We start from the raw sequence: 14,482 nt of genomic DNA on the forward strand, positions 1-14,482 counted from the left end.
TCAAATCAAAATGCCTCCATGTAACCTTTGACAGGAAGCTATTAAGATTTTGCTCCATCAAAATGGGAGAATAAGAGAAGGAAGGAGAAGAGAAGAGATCTCAGAAATGCAATATGCAACACAAGAGAGGCGCAGCAAGTCCCGGGATGGCAGGTGCTCAGAACACACAACAATTAATTCACATCAAAGCAAGAGAAAAGACAAGTCCAAGACGGAGGCTTCAAAAGGAAGACAGGGGGAGAGAAGACAAGAAAAAGGGAAGGAATGGAGATATCTTTGTAAAGAAGAGTTTTACGTTCCATCAGAAGACTGAAGGAGATAAATGGGAACAAAGCAAACAACAAAAAAGGAAATGATCCAATTCAGGGACAAGAAAACGCTGCAGAAAAAGGAAATATAATCATACCCAGCTCTGTAGAAACAACATTTACTAACACAGTGATGAAACTACAGCCTTAACCACACTGACAGAACAGTAGGACAAGCAGGTATGGGGAGAGGTAGACCTCCATGAAAGGAAGTCAAGAATCATGTAGCACTGCGGCAGCAGCATGAGCCTACTGTTTTAGAGGAGGCAGGCAAAGACCAGAAGAAAACCATTATCTACGCAAGTGTTCCTGTTGGAAGACAGGTGTTCAAGCGTGACGAAGAGGGGGGCAGCAAACAACTGTTTATCGATCACAAGTCTTTCGATTCCTTCACTTTCATGATGTGCATACATTGCTTTATAGTTAAAATTTAGGAGATGATGATGTCTGTTTGGACGCTTGATTTTAGATCGGCACCTCCCACCCCCACTCATTTCTTTCTCTCCATGACGCGGGCTTTTCAAAGTGAGAAGACCAGTTGGCTTGCAGAGTGCCTCACCCTCCGTATGTATCTGTTTCCTTCATGTGTTCTTGGACTTGCTCCCCTATCCCCTGATTTACTGTAAAGCAGAAGTTCAGCTCAAGGACTGTAGATTCAGAGTGAACGATTTTACTTCATAATGCATCTCTGCAGGAGGCACAGAACACCAGGCTGACCGTGATACCACACGTGGTAGCTTGATGAAAGATGGTGGCAGTCAGGCTTGTACTTTATAAAGCTAAATCTCCCCTTTGAAATAACAAAAAAAATATATTAAAAATATGCTGAGCTACTACTTTGGTATCACGCAAATATCTTTTACCCATCAATCTTTCACCTGACCGCAGTACCGTTAATGACTGCGTGAAACCATTATTTCACACTGGGATGCAAAATTGGTGATTTCTATCATTCATTTCCCAAAAAATAAAAATCTCCTTAAAGGAAAAGAGAGAGGCAGCAGCATTAGTCACAACAGTCAAGACATGGAAACAACCTAAGTGCCCATCAACAGATGTATAAATCAAGAAAAAGTGCTATTTACACGTACACGGTGGAATACTATTCAGCCACACAAGAGAAGGAAATCCTGCCATTTATGACAACATGGATGGGACTTAAGGGCATTATACTAAGAGAAGTAAGTCAAAGACAGACAAATACTATAAGACAGTCTCACTTATATGCGGAATCTAAAAACCACCACCACCTCCTCATAGAAAAAAATCAGATTTGTGGTTACGGGGGATGGGAGTGGGCAGAGTGGGAACCGAATAAAGGTGGTCAAAACGTTTAAAACTTCCAGGTGTAAGAGAAGTACGTACAGGGGACATAATGCGCTAAGATGGTTATGAAGCAACATGTTCCAGTCAAGGAACGATCTGGGCAAACAACTGAAACCAACCAAAACACTGCTGTATGCTATATTCAAAAGAGTAAAAGATCTCATCACAAGGTAGAAAACTTACTTATTTATGTATGTATGTGTGTATGTATGTATCTGTAGAAGATGAGGGATGTTAACTAAACAGACTTGTCGCTTTACAATGTATGGATATCCAGCCATTAAACACTTCAAACTTACACGGTGCTGTGTATTAATCACAGCTCAATAAAACTGCAAGAAAAATAAAGTAAAATAAAATTATTTATATTCATCCATGATTACTTAACATGCTTATTGTAGGCAAGGGCCCAGAACAAATAATTCATAGATTACCCCAAGCCCATAAATATGAAAAAAGCTTCACGAAAAACACAACTGAAAACAGAGATATCACTGTCTATGCACTTAAAATTAAGTAATTTTCATCGTGGTGGTGGTATTTTTGTTTGTTTTTTAATGGATAATTTATCCAAGTTGACAAAATTACAGTGACTGCTCATACACTGTTGGAAAAACAAAAGTTTATCTCTAGGCTACAGGTTTGCAGATGATTTCATTTTCTTCTATACATGTTTTTATATTCCCCAAATTCTCTCATGAACACTCAGGGAAACAACATTTTCGTTTCAGCTGTTAGGACAAAAAAGACAACAATAAGACTGGCACACTGTGGATTCTCACCCGTATCCTCTTTGTGGAAGACATTCTAATATGTCATAACAAAGGGACAGCTGGTCATTTCGTTCACAGTTGTAGATACACTCTAGAGCGACTGCCATCAGTTGGTCCTGATCCGGTATAATTTTTTGCTGCAGCTACAGAGAAAATAAAGCATGCTGTACTAAGAGTCAGATTTATAGTCCGTTTTTCCCTAGCCCAGTACAACTGTCAATAGAATATTAAATAGTGCAATTAATCACCTGCAAAAACAAATCTTGATTTTTCTTTAGCTTACAGACTTTTGGGGTCTTTAATAATTCTGAATGAAATCACATTTTAATTACAGAATCAGCTAGAAAAGATAATTTGTACCCATAAGCTCTGCATCTGCTGAAAACAGATTCTTCAATTTATGACCCATTCAAGATAAAGTGGATAGAAGAAACACAGTGAATTAAAAAGGCACTTCATTAAAAACATTTCTAACCCTAAAGCCAAATTTTATGTGTTTCAATTACAAAAATATATAAAATTCCTTAACTAATATTCAGAGATGTTTGAACCTACTATTTTTCAGTATGCATTATATATTAGTCATGTAACTAAACAGCACTGACAGTCTATTCAAAAGAAGCCACACTGTAATGCAGTAATATTCAAATCACAGAGCACACTCTGGTGCAGAAAGAATGGCTACTTTGGGTCACTGTCTTCTATAGGATACACCTTTCCATCGCAAATCAGACTCCCATCCTGGAGTATTTTCTAGGATATAAAAATACTGGATTTGTGCCTTGTTTCTCTCATCTATACAAATGGATATTAACAACTCTCCATAATGTCACAGTTGTGAGGACTAAATAAATTAATACGTGAAGAACGCTTACATGATTACCACCAAAGAAATGAAAATAGAAAGCTGAAACTATATTCTTAGAGCCCTATTCAATGACAAAATAAGTTTAGAGCCCTCCATGACAAAATAATTTCCATAATAAAGACCTAGTGGGGTTCAGCATTTTAGCAGAAATTCACAAAACAGACAAGAAAGTGATGGAGAGAAGCTACCAAAGGCATCTATCGTCTCGCTGGAAAAATCACATGCATGGACGGAAGAAGAAACATTCAAGGTTATGAGGAAAGTACAGTCTTCTGAGGTAGTATGGTTACAGGAGTTCTAAAGATTTCTTCAAGGTGTTAAGAGAAAAACATCCCATTAACTTGACATCGACACGTGACAGTTATCCAAGGTTGCAAAGTGACAGACTGGTTAAAGAGACAAACAGGGCACAGTAAAAGTCATTATTATTTAATTAAAATCGCTAACTTTTCCTGATTTCTTACTGTGTGCCAGGTACTATTTCTATGTGCTTCACACGCATGAATTCTCAATTCCTCAAACCACCCTGTAAGGTTAATACTAGTTCTATTTCGATTCTACATAAAGGGGAAACTGAGGCCCCAAGAGGCCCTATAACTTGCTCGCGGCACAAAGCTGGCTGTGGTCAGGCCAGGAGTCAGATGCAGGCAACTGGCTGCAAAACGAGGGCTAAGGATACCTGCTCTCACAGCCCCACAGCCTGCAGGAAAAGCCCCTTAGCCCTACAGGAACAGCCCCTCAGCCCTGCAGGAACAGGCCCACGGGAAAATTTCACAGTAAGAATGGGAAAGACTGACAAAAACTACAGTATTCAACAATGCAACTCCTACAGGAAAATGAAAAAAAAAAACAAACCAGTTTGAATGAAAAGGAATAAATGGAAAACCAACTGCAGCAGAAGCCAAACTCTTTGATGTTTCCCTGGATTCCCCTGCTTCCTTTCCTGCCCTCCCTGCGACACTAAAGAATCACTTGGAAGTTAAAGGTTCTAAAGTCCATACTTGATCATATATGTTCAACATCTCCTGCTGAAAACACTTTTGCAGTCCTACAATGTGAAACGTAAAAAATGAACTTTCTGCCTTCCACTCAAGTCCTTCGTGCCTGGTGCCAGCTCACTGTTCTGGTCCTACAAACCTCTATGCAAATTTTAGTTCACTCAAATTCAATTACTTGCCTTCATCTAAACATGCTATTAGTCTGATTATGTCTCCTTGTCGTAGTGTACTTCTCAAAAACTCAGTCGTGTCCTATCTACGACCTCCCTAATAATCCAGTTTTATCTCTGCCTGGCTTGAACTTCAATTGGACTTGGCCAGATTTTTACAGCCTCTTACACATGCTCAATAAATGTTAATCCAAAGACTCTATCCTCATTCTACTCTGATACATAAATTATTTTTTCCTCTTTATATTCCTATGGCATCTTTTTGTTTGCTTCCCGTGCCATTCAGTATATCTTTCCTAATGCAATCTATTAGCACATAAATTGTAATGATCACCATTTTAAGGCACTTACCATTTGTGCTCTGTTCATCTACCTACAAGATGTCTAACTCCATGAAGTGTAAAACACACTTCCTCTTATCTCCATCATGCCTGCCCTAATATCTCAGTAGTGACTATTAAACCATCATTTGCCCCACCTCAAGCTAACAGAAAAGAGCCCCTTTAAAACTTTCTAGGAAGTCAGTGAGTCTTCCCCACCATGAGTAGCAGATTATTCTCCATGCTACACAGCAAGGTAAAGTGTAAGAAGATTATAATTTTATTTTAAAAAACAGTCTTGGGTGGCTCAGTTGGTTAAGCGTCCGATTTCACCTCAGGTCATGATCTCATGGTTCATGGGTTTGAGCCATGCATTTGAACCTGCTTCAGATTCTGTATCTCCCTCTCTCTCTGCTCCTCCCTCGTTTGTGCTCTCTCTCTCTCTCTCTCAAAAATAAACATTAAATGAATGAATGAATAAATGGATGAATGAATAAATGAATTATAAATAAATAAATAAATAAATAAATAAATAATATCTTAAAATTATGCACTACAGGCAAGTAGATGAAGAGCAGACGATAAGACGGGATATCTGGAAAACCCCAGAGAATGAAGCAAGACAAGAAACTAGTAAAGGGGCAGAATACAAAATTAACATACAAAATGAATAGCTTTCATATATACAACAAACAAACAGAGGAAGTGAAGGTAGGGAAAACTTAATTTATAATAGAAAAAGAGAAAACTAAAGGCTTAGGAATAAATTTAACAAAAAATGTGCACAAGCTACCTGAAGAACATTTTTAATACACCTGAAAGACAGTAAAAAAAAGACAGAATAGAATGATACCCTCTTTTTTTTTAATATGAAATTTATTGTCAAATTGGTTTCCATACAACACCCAGTGCTCATCCCAACAGGTGCCCTCCTCAATTCCCATCACCCACTTTCCCCTCCCTCTCACCCTCCATCAACCCTCAGATTGTTCTCATTTTTTAAGAGTCTCTTATGGTTTGCCTCCTTCCCTCTCTGTAACTTTTTTTCCCCCTTCCACTCCCCCATGGTCTTCTGTTAAGTTTCTCAGGATCCACATAGGAGTGAAAACATATGGTATCTGTCTTTCTCTGTAGGACTTATTTCACTTAGCATAACATTCTCCAGTTCCATCTGTGTTGCTACAAAAGGCCATATTTTATTCTTTCTCATTGCCACATAGCACTCCATTGTGTATATAAACCACAACTTCTTTATCCATTCATCAGTTGATGGACATTTAGGCTCTTTCCATAATTTGGCTACTGTTGAAAGTGCTGCTATAAACATTGGGGTACAAGTGCCCCTATGCATCAGCACTCCTGTATCCCTTGGGTAAATTCCTAGCAGTGCTATTACTGGGTCATAGGATAGGTCTATTTTTAATTTTTTGAGAAACCTCCACACTATTTTCCAAAGGCACCCGTTTGCATCCCCACCAACAGTGCAAGAGGGATACCCCCTCTTTTTGAATAGGATGACTGGTGTTACAGAGATACTGGTCTCTTGCTCTCTCTGCCCCTCCCCAGCTCATGCTCGTGCATGTGCATGAAATTAATTAATTAAACCTTAAAACTTCAATAAATAAATATTAGTCTTGCTAGGCTAATTTACAAATTTAATATAATCACAGTAAATATACCCATAAGCTATTTTATGGAATCAAACAAGTTGTACTACAGTTCAGAAGAAGAAACAAACTTTTACAAGAATAGCTAAAAAAAAAAAAAAAAACCTAGGGAGAAAAACTATAAAGGAACACCACCCTTACCAGACTTTAAAAGCACACTATAAAATCTCTATAATTAAACAGTTGGTCCCAGTGTACAGACAAACCAGTAACAATATAAAAACTCTAGGGGAGCTGAGTGGCTCAGTCGGTTGAGCATCCGACTCTGGCTCAGGTCATGATCTCACAGTTTATGAGTTCAGCCCCGCGTCAGGATCTGTGCTGACAGCTTGGAGCTTGGAGCCTGCTTCGGATTCTGTGTCTCCCTCTCTCTCTGCCCCTCCCCTGCTAACACTCCGTCTCTCTTTCTCAAAAATAAATAAACTTGCAAAAAAAATTTTTTAAGTCTAGAATTAGAACTAAATGGAAATCTGATATAAGACAAAGGTGGCATCTCAAATCACTCTAGAAAAGACCAAATTTGTAATAAATGGTGCTGGGACAACTAGGTAGCCATCTGAGGAACGAAATTAGACCTCATGTCACCACACAAAAAAATGAACTCCAAGTGGATTATGGATCCACACAGAAAAATAAAATCATACAAGTACTGAAAGAAAATGAGTGGATTCTTCTTTGACCTTGGAGGGAAAGGCTTGCTCACCAGGACTCATAATACAGAGACAATAAAAAATTGCTCAATTTGTCTACACATAGAGATAAAAATTCTGGCTGACATAATCCACCAGAGACAGAGTCAAAAGATAATCTACCAACTGAAAGAAATATACACAATCCATACCATTAAAAAGGGGGGTAATTACGCCAATGTACCTGAATTTCTACAAAAGCAAAGCACAAAGGAACAAAAATCCAAATGAAAAACGGGGAGAAGACAGGAATGGACAATTCACCAAAAAAGAGATAATCCCCTCAAATACATGAGGACATTTCAAATTCACTCATAATTAAATGCAAATTAAAACACCCCTGAAATACCACTTTCCACTTCCCACATTAGTAAACATGTTAAACTATGGCAATGAATTCTGTCCACAAAACCGTAGAGCAACAAGCAAGGTCTTATACCGCTGGTAGGAATGTCACCTGGACCAACCATCCCCCGCCCCCACCGCCCCGAAGGAAACTCTGGCAATGCCGACACAACCCTTGCCTGTAGGCTCAGGATGCCCATCGTAGGAACACACCTTGAAGGCATACCAAAGACACAAAACCGGGGCGCCCGGGTGGCTCCGTCGGTTAAGCGTCCGACTTCGGCTCAGGTCGTGATCTCACGGTTCATGGGTTCGAGCCCCACATCGGGCTCTGTACTAACAGCTCAGAGCCTGGAGCCTGCTTCGGATTCTGTGTCTCCCTTTCTCTCTGGCCCTCCCCTACTCATGCTCTGTCTCTCTCTCTCAAAAATAAATAAACGTGGGGCGCCTAGGTGACTCAAGTCGGTTAAGCGTCTGACTTCAGCTCAGGTCATGATCTTGTGGTTCATGAGTTCAAGCCCCATGTCGGGCTCTGTACTGACAGCTCAGAGCCTGGAGCCTGCTTTGGATTCTGTGTCTCCCTCTCTCCCACTCACGCTCACACTGTCTCTCTCTCTCTCTCTCAAAAATAAACATTAAAGAAAAATTTTTTTAATAAATAAATAAAATAAACATCAAAGACACAAAACCACATGGGAACAAGTTATTCACTACAGCATCGTTTGTAATTACAAAATACTAGAAATAACCAAAAGCTGGGGAGACTGAATAAATGAATTTTTAATTTTATTATTTTAATTTACATAGCCTCACATGGCTAGAGGTTACCATACTTAACTGCATGGTAGAGTATAAATTTTTCAGTTCCCTAAGGAGTATAGGCCAAAAGTAGGCAAGCAGGAAATTGAAGACAAGAGTTTAAAGTGTTAAGGAGACTTTCCCATTTATGCCACTGCTGGGATACAGGGCCTACATCAGCACCCAAAGCTTCCAAACTCAGGCCTCTGGAGGACTGCACCATAGAAACACAGGATAGCTGGAAAGAGGAAAGTCCTTCGAGCAGAACCTGCTTGGGATTCTCTCTTCCCTCTCCCTCTGCCCCTCCCCTGCTCACACTGGCTCGCTCACTCGCTCTCTCTCTCTCTCTCAAAATAAATAACAATCAAAAAAATTTAAGTTCATAGTTCCCATACACAGATGCATTTTTAAACTGCTAGTACAGCAGACAGAGAACATGAGAAGGCAGAATATTTTATTCCCAAATCCTCTTCATCCAGACTTGCCCAAGTTCCTTCACAAGTTCTGCTTTCCAAAGGGCCATTCAAGCAAAGAACAGCAGCTTAAAATCACAGAGGAGTGCTTAAAATCAGGATGTTATACAAAAGAAGAAGAGTTTGTAGCATACGCTGCAGTTAAAAGGGCAAGTATGTATCTGTATTATTGTCCCCAAATATGCACTCCCTTCTCCCAAGACAATCTGTATTATTGTCCCCATTATGCACTCCCTTCTTCCCTGCCTTATTAACATCAGGCTTGGCCACAGACTTCCTCTAGCCTGTGAAATGTGACCGGATGTCACGTGACATACTTTGAGCTAAGTTTTAGGAGTCACTGTGCGGTTCTACTTTGTTCTTTTTCCCTGTGCCACAGCTCAGCAAAGGGGGCCTGCTCTTTTAGCCACGTCCTAGAGCGAACAAGACATGGAACACAAGAGAAGCCCAGCCACAGCCTGTGTGACACTTGCAAGCGATGAATATCTGTTCTAACCTACTCATTTGTTAATGCAGCGTAACTTAGTCCAAGCGGTCTGATACAGAAATCACTGCTCCCGTGATATTACTGTAAATACTCTGCGCCTAACACATGGCAGATCTTTTTGTAAAGGGCCAAGTAAAATAAAATAAAAACAATGCTCCAAGCACAATCCTCATAAGCAAACCAATGGAATCAAGTGATCTAAAGCATCATAATGAAACCCAGTTTCAGTCCCTCGCTCATCATCTGCCCTCACAAAATTTACTGAGCACCTGCTCTCTACAAGGCACTGACACTCTGGCAACACACAGATGCAGGGGACATAGAGAACACACATAGGAAACACGGGCGGGAGACACAAACATGAGTGTTTTAATAAAAATAAATAGACACCAATTATGAGAGTGTGACATGGGTTATTACAGAGGCAGGGACAAGACCTGTCAGAGCACAGGTAAGTCACAGGTCTCCCAGCAGAGGGAATCTTAGACAGCAGGATCTTGAAGGGCAGGTAGGTGTCTGCAAAGGGAAGGGAAGAGAAGTTGACCATCCCTAACAAAGGAGACAGTCTACTAAGACATAAAGAGGCATGAAAGACCGAACAAGGGGAAGACAGGGTGAGAAGTTCAGTGTGAGTGAACCAGCACATTCCTTCACAGAGGGAAATGAGGCTCAAGAGGCAGACTAGAAACAGACCACAAAGAACCCTCTAGAGAGCCTAACGTTTACCCTGTGGACATTGGTAAGCCTCTGGAGGCTTCCCATAGATCATGATCCATGAACCTGAGCAAAGTTCTGTTGTGGAAAGATAATATTGTTAGAAATATAGAGGTTGGATCAGAAAGGAAGAGCCCAGCAACTCCATTGTTCTCTGCTTTGATGTTTACATATTTCAACAAAAGCAAATGACCGTATGTTTTATTCAAAAGGCACATGCTAAATTGCCAAGTAAAGACAACAAAAAGCTGATGACATACAAAGGATTTACAAGACTCTGTAAGGAAGAAGTATCACAAACAAGATTACTAGAAAGAATTTAAAGTCACTTCCTTCTTCCTCATAAAACATTCATTTTCAATCCATCCTGCTTCTCACATTGTGTTCTGCGGTCTTAAGGAACCCACCCTTGGCTCACAGTAAACCACCCCAAATTCAAAACCAGAATACTAAACGGGAGCTGCTTATGAGAAGATAGAAAATTTTAAAACGCCAAAGAATAGATATATTTCTGACAAACGACCCTTTCAGAAACCAGAAAATGTGTAAGGTTAGCTAAGCAACGTTTTCCTTTTTTCTCTGGATTATACGGCTTAAGACCATACACTTCAGAAGACTTCAGACTGCAATAAAGGTTGGCTCAAGGAAGTGCACTCAATTCGAATTCTGGATTGGAAGAGGCTTCATTGGCCTCTGGCTTGAACCCCAATCCAACCCTTTGACTCTCACTACAAAGTCAGGGCGTTCGAGTGGCCATGCCACCCCGCTTGAGCCACTGCCAACAGAAAGGGAGCCAGTATCTCTTAAAACAACAGATTTGATTTATGGCTAAATTAAGAGGTTATTTACTTTGCTAAAGTATACTGTACTTAACAAAATGACTTATTGCCAGTGAATGTGAACACCGACTTGAATTCTACAGCAGTACAGAGCTTTAAACACAGCTGACCCTTGAACTGTGTGTCCACTTATATGCCAATTGTTTATAAATACGGGACAGGACTGTAAATGTATTTTCTCATCCTTATGATTTTCTTAATGACGTTTTCTTTTCTCCAGCTTACTTTATTATGAAGATACAGTACAGAACACATATAACATTCAAAACATGTTAACCGGCTATTTATGTTATTGGTAAAGTCAACAGTAGGCTACGGATAGTTGGAAGTTTTGGGAGAGTCAAAATTATAAATGGATTTTCACCTGCGTGGGGGGGCGGGGGTTGGTGCTCCTAAATGCTGTGTTGTTTGAGAGCCAATATATAGTAGTGTTAAGCAAATACAAGAGATAATTAAGAAAAATCAGAGTTCCTTATGACATCCTAAAGATTTTCATAAGTATTTTGAAGGTCCTAAAGGGTGAGAATCTTTTCTTCTTCTCCTGGCGTTAGGGTAAAGCATACTGGTTAAGAAAACAGCTGTGAAATTAGAATACCTATGTGTGAACCTAGGATCCACTCCTAACCTTGTGACCCTGGACAACTGCCTAACCACACTAGATCACAATTTTCTTTCCCTCCAATATTAATACAAAATATCTACATCATAGGATTGCTATAAGGATTAAATGGGTTAACACTTGTAGAGTGCCTATCTATAGTAAGAATTCAGTATCTATCAACTGTTAGTTTTTTTGGTATTGATATATATCTATATATATAATCAATATAATAGAAAGTCAACAAACTTATGAGTAAATAAATCAAAGTACATATAAACTTCCAAAAAATTAGTGGACTGAATTGTTGAAACATTTTTAAAGAATAATATGACAACCGTTTTCTTGTCTGTTTCAAGTGAAGTTACTTGCAAAGCCTATTATAACAAACTAACAAATGAGACATAATTATGCAGAGGAAGAAGTGCAGAGATTTTTTTTTAGAAGTTAGAGTTTCTACTTACATCTGGTTTGGACTGCTGAAATATCTTCAGGGGAAATTTTAAGTCCCCTTTAGCTAAAGTTACTAAATATTCTTTTAATAGCTCATTAGCCACACCAGGAGACTGTTTCTCACAACGATGAAGGAAGGGAACCATCCACTGGTAGGCACTTGTCACATACTTGTCCTCAGAACACTGAAAATACAATCAACCAAAACAAACACACATTAAATACCTATTATACCAGACAACAAGTTCAAGAGACTGATGTTAAAGAGTTGAAGGCCAACACTTCCTAAAACAGACACTCTGGTTCACCTCTCCCAGGCAGCCTGAGAGGTAGCAGAATGGCCTTCTGCCTGGGGCTTGTACAGTAGACAGCACTTGGGGCCCTCTCTTCAGGACCAGGGTCACTCTGGGTCCCTCACAGCCTATGCCCAGCTCTGGAAGACAAAAATGTTACTACTACTGCTCCAACATGAGGTCTCCCAGAGTAAAGAGAGGTTCTACCTACAAAAGTGTGTGTGTGCGTGTAAAAGATGTCTCGAGAGACGGAGAGAGAACAAGCGAGCCCAGAGATGGGAAGAATAAAACAGAAAAAAGCAAAGAGACAGAGGAGCATAAAAAAGCTCTAGAAGGGGGGCGGCTGGGGCCCAGTTGGTTGAGCATCTGACTCTTGGTTTCAGCTCAGGTCAAGATCTTACAGTTCATGGGTTCGAGCCCCATGTCAGGCTCTGCGCTGACAGTGAGGAGCCTGCTTGGGATTCTCTCTCTCCCTCTCTCTCTGCCCCTCCCCACACTCTCTTTAGCTCTCTCTCAAAATAAATAAACTTAAAACAAAACAAAACAAAAACCTCTAGAAGACAACTACTTCAGAATAGTCTCTGAATCCCGGAGTCTCTCCCTTCCTTTTCCTTTTCCTGTTTTGTTTTTCCCCTTTACATCCACCTTCACAAAACTCCAAATGACACCCATAATTTTACTCATTCTCCCTGACATTATACAATTCCTTCTTTTAATTACCCCAGGAGATACACCTAAATCCCCTAAGAGGAGTCTTACATATAACACAAATCAATTCTCACTGGCTGGATAATCAGTGGGGGAAAAAAACTAGTAAGCAAAATGGAAGGCAGGGCCAGAGGGAGAGAGAAAAGGCTGACTGATAAGAGGGAGAAAGAGGACAAGAGAGAAAAAGGAAGGAAGACGAAAAAGAAAGTATATGAGAAAAAAAGAGAAGAGTCAGGGAGAAAGGAGAGCGCGTGGGACAGCGCAGGGACAAGGATTCCATGCCTTACCGGGCCACTTGGAACCAGTCTGGCCTGTGACAGCTGGCCCCCCACAACCCCACCGTTCTGGTCTCAAAGGTGCCTCTCTAATCAGTGGGTTCATGAGAAACCAGGTTCTAATGTTGGGGGGTGTTTCCTCCCCAGGGTGACCCAAGAAGAATCTAAAAGTGGCTGGGCAAACCCTCCTGAACTTACGAACCACTAAGCCAAGATGTTTTCTTCACACAAGCACCCAGCCCTCTGAATCCAATACTTTTGTGTAAGCAAAATAGAGAAGTAATTGGGAAATTTAACATAGTGAAGGCCTAGAAACATGACTCCTAGCATGACCAGCTAGTTTAGAAATCTGCTAGCTAAAAGAAAAAAAGAAGTTATATACAGATGATTATGAATAAAGGGCAAGCAAGGTACAAGAACAGCCAAAATAGTTTGGGATGCCTTCAGTAATTTATTCAAAAACTGGATTTTTTTTTTTTTTTTTTAAGTCAAGAAACCTTCTTTTATTTACTAAATTCTCAGGTTTGGAGGCCATTTTATCTTTGGCTTTGAGACCCACGTTAATCCAAGTACACAGAAAGTTAAAATAAAACGTACACTACTCATCAGCAATCTTAGTTTTTCAATGTCTTTCATCTGCTGGAGTTCTTTCAAGGTTAGGGTTAAATCGCACCCGGCTTCATAAACCAAGGCTTCCAGGGTAACCAAATTATCACAGAGAACCAGCAAACCGGGAATGTTCCGCTCCATTCCGAGTCGAATGAGTGACAATGCACAGTCGACCTGAAACAGAAAAGCGACAGGAAGACTGAGTGTTTCATCTCCCACATCTTCTACAGTCAAAGCCTCCTGTACAGAATCGGACTCTTGTGATCATCTTCTATAAGACTGCATTATCAGTAACATACATTTATTTAATACAAAAACATTAGAGTTCTTTAGCAAATATATCAGCAAACTGTTTCAAAAGAATCAGTAAGAAATACTGAAGATAATGAAAGACAAACATCTTAAATTCATAGAACATGACAGTTTAAGAGCAATTTCATATACATTTGTCTATTCTTACGACATTAACACGGGGGGCGAGGGGGAGCTATTTAGTGATAATGCCAAATTAATCCTACTTTCACTATATCATTCTGCTCCAAAAACAAAATGTTTGCTTTCATATTCCTGTTCACTACCTACCCTTCCACAGTGCCTCCTATATAAAAAACATTCAATAAATACTTGCTGAATGATGAACTCTGGTAGACACTTTCTCTGTCTCCATTTAAGTATCTGCCCTTCACTGAGACCAAGACGAAGAATGATTTTCCTAGACATGCTCAGGACACAGAAATTTGACTCCCTATCACTTGATTGGGTTTATGAAAG

At 39.9% G+C, this 14,482-nt stretch overlaps 1 protein-coding gene across 3 annotated transcripts in view; it reads right to left on the minus strand.

Annotated features, from left to right (window-relative positions):
- The window catches only part of NBAS (NBAS subunit of NRZ tethering complex), a 329,610-nt gene that overhangs the window by 186,349 nt on the left and 128,779 nt on the right, over positions 1-14,482 (minus strand). For all 3 annotated transcript variants that reach the window (XM_078444965.2, XM_078444964.2, XM_078444966.2), the window contains 3 exons: positions 13,700-13,885; positions 11,838-12,011; positions 2,417-2,550 (listed from right to left, as the gene is read on the minus strand). In XM_078444965.2, coding sequence (XP_078301091.2) covers positions 2,417-2,550; positions 11,838-12,011; positions 13,700-13,885 — 494 coding nt within the window. The remainder of the gene's footprint in view (positions 1-2,416; positions 2,551-11,837; positions 12,012-13,699; positions 13,886-14,482) is intronic.

The sequence above is a fragment of the Panthera onca genome, chromosome A3 (assembly GCF_046562875.1).
Source record: "Panthera onca isolate mPanOnc1 chromosome A3, mPanOnc1 haplotype 2, whole genome shotgun sequence".
NCBI classification, from domain to species: domain Eukaryota; kingdom Metazoa; phylum Chordata; class Mammalia; order Carnivora; family Felidae; genus Panthera; species Panthera onca.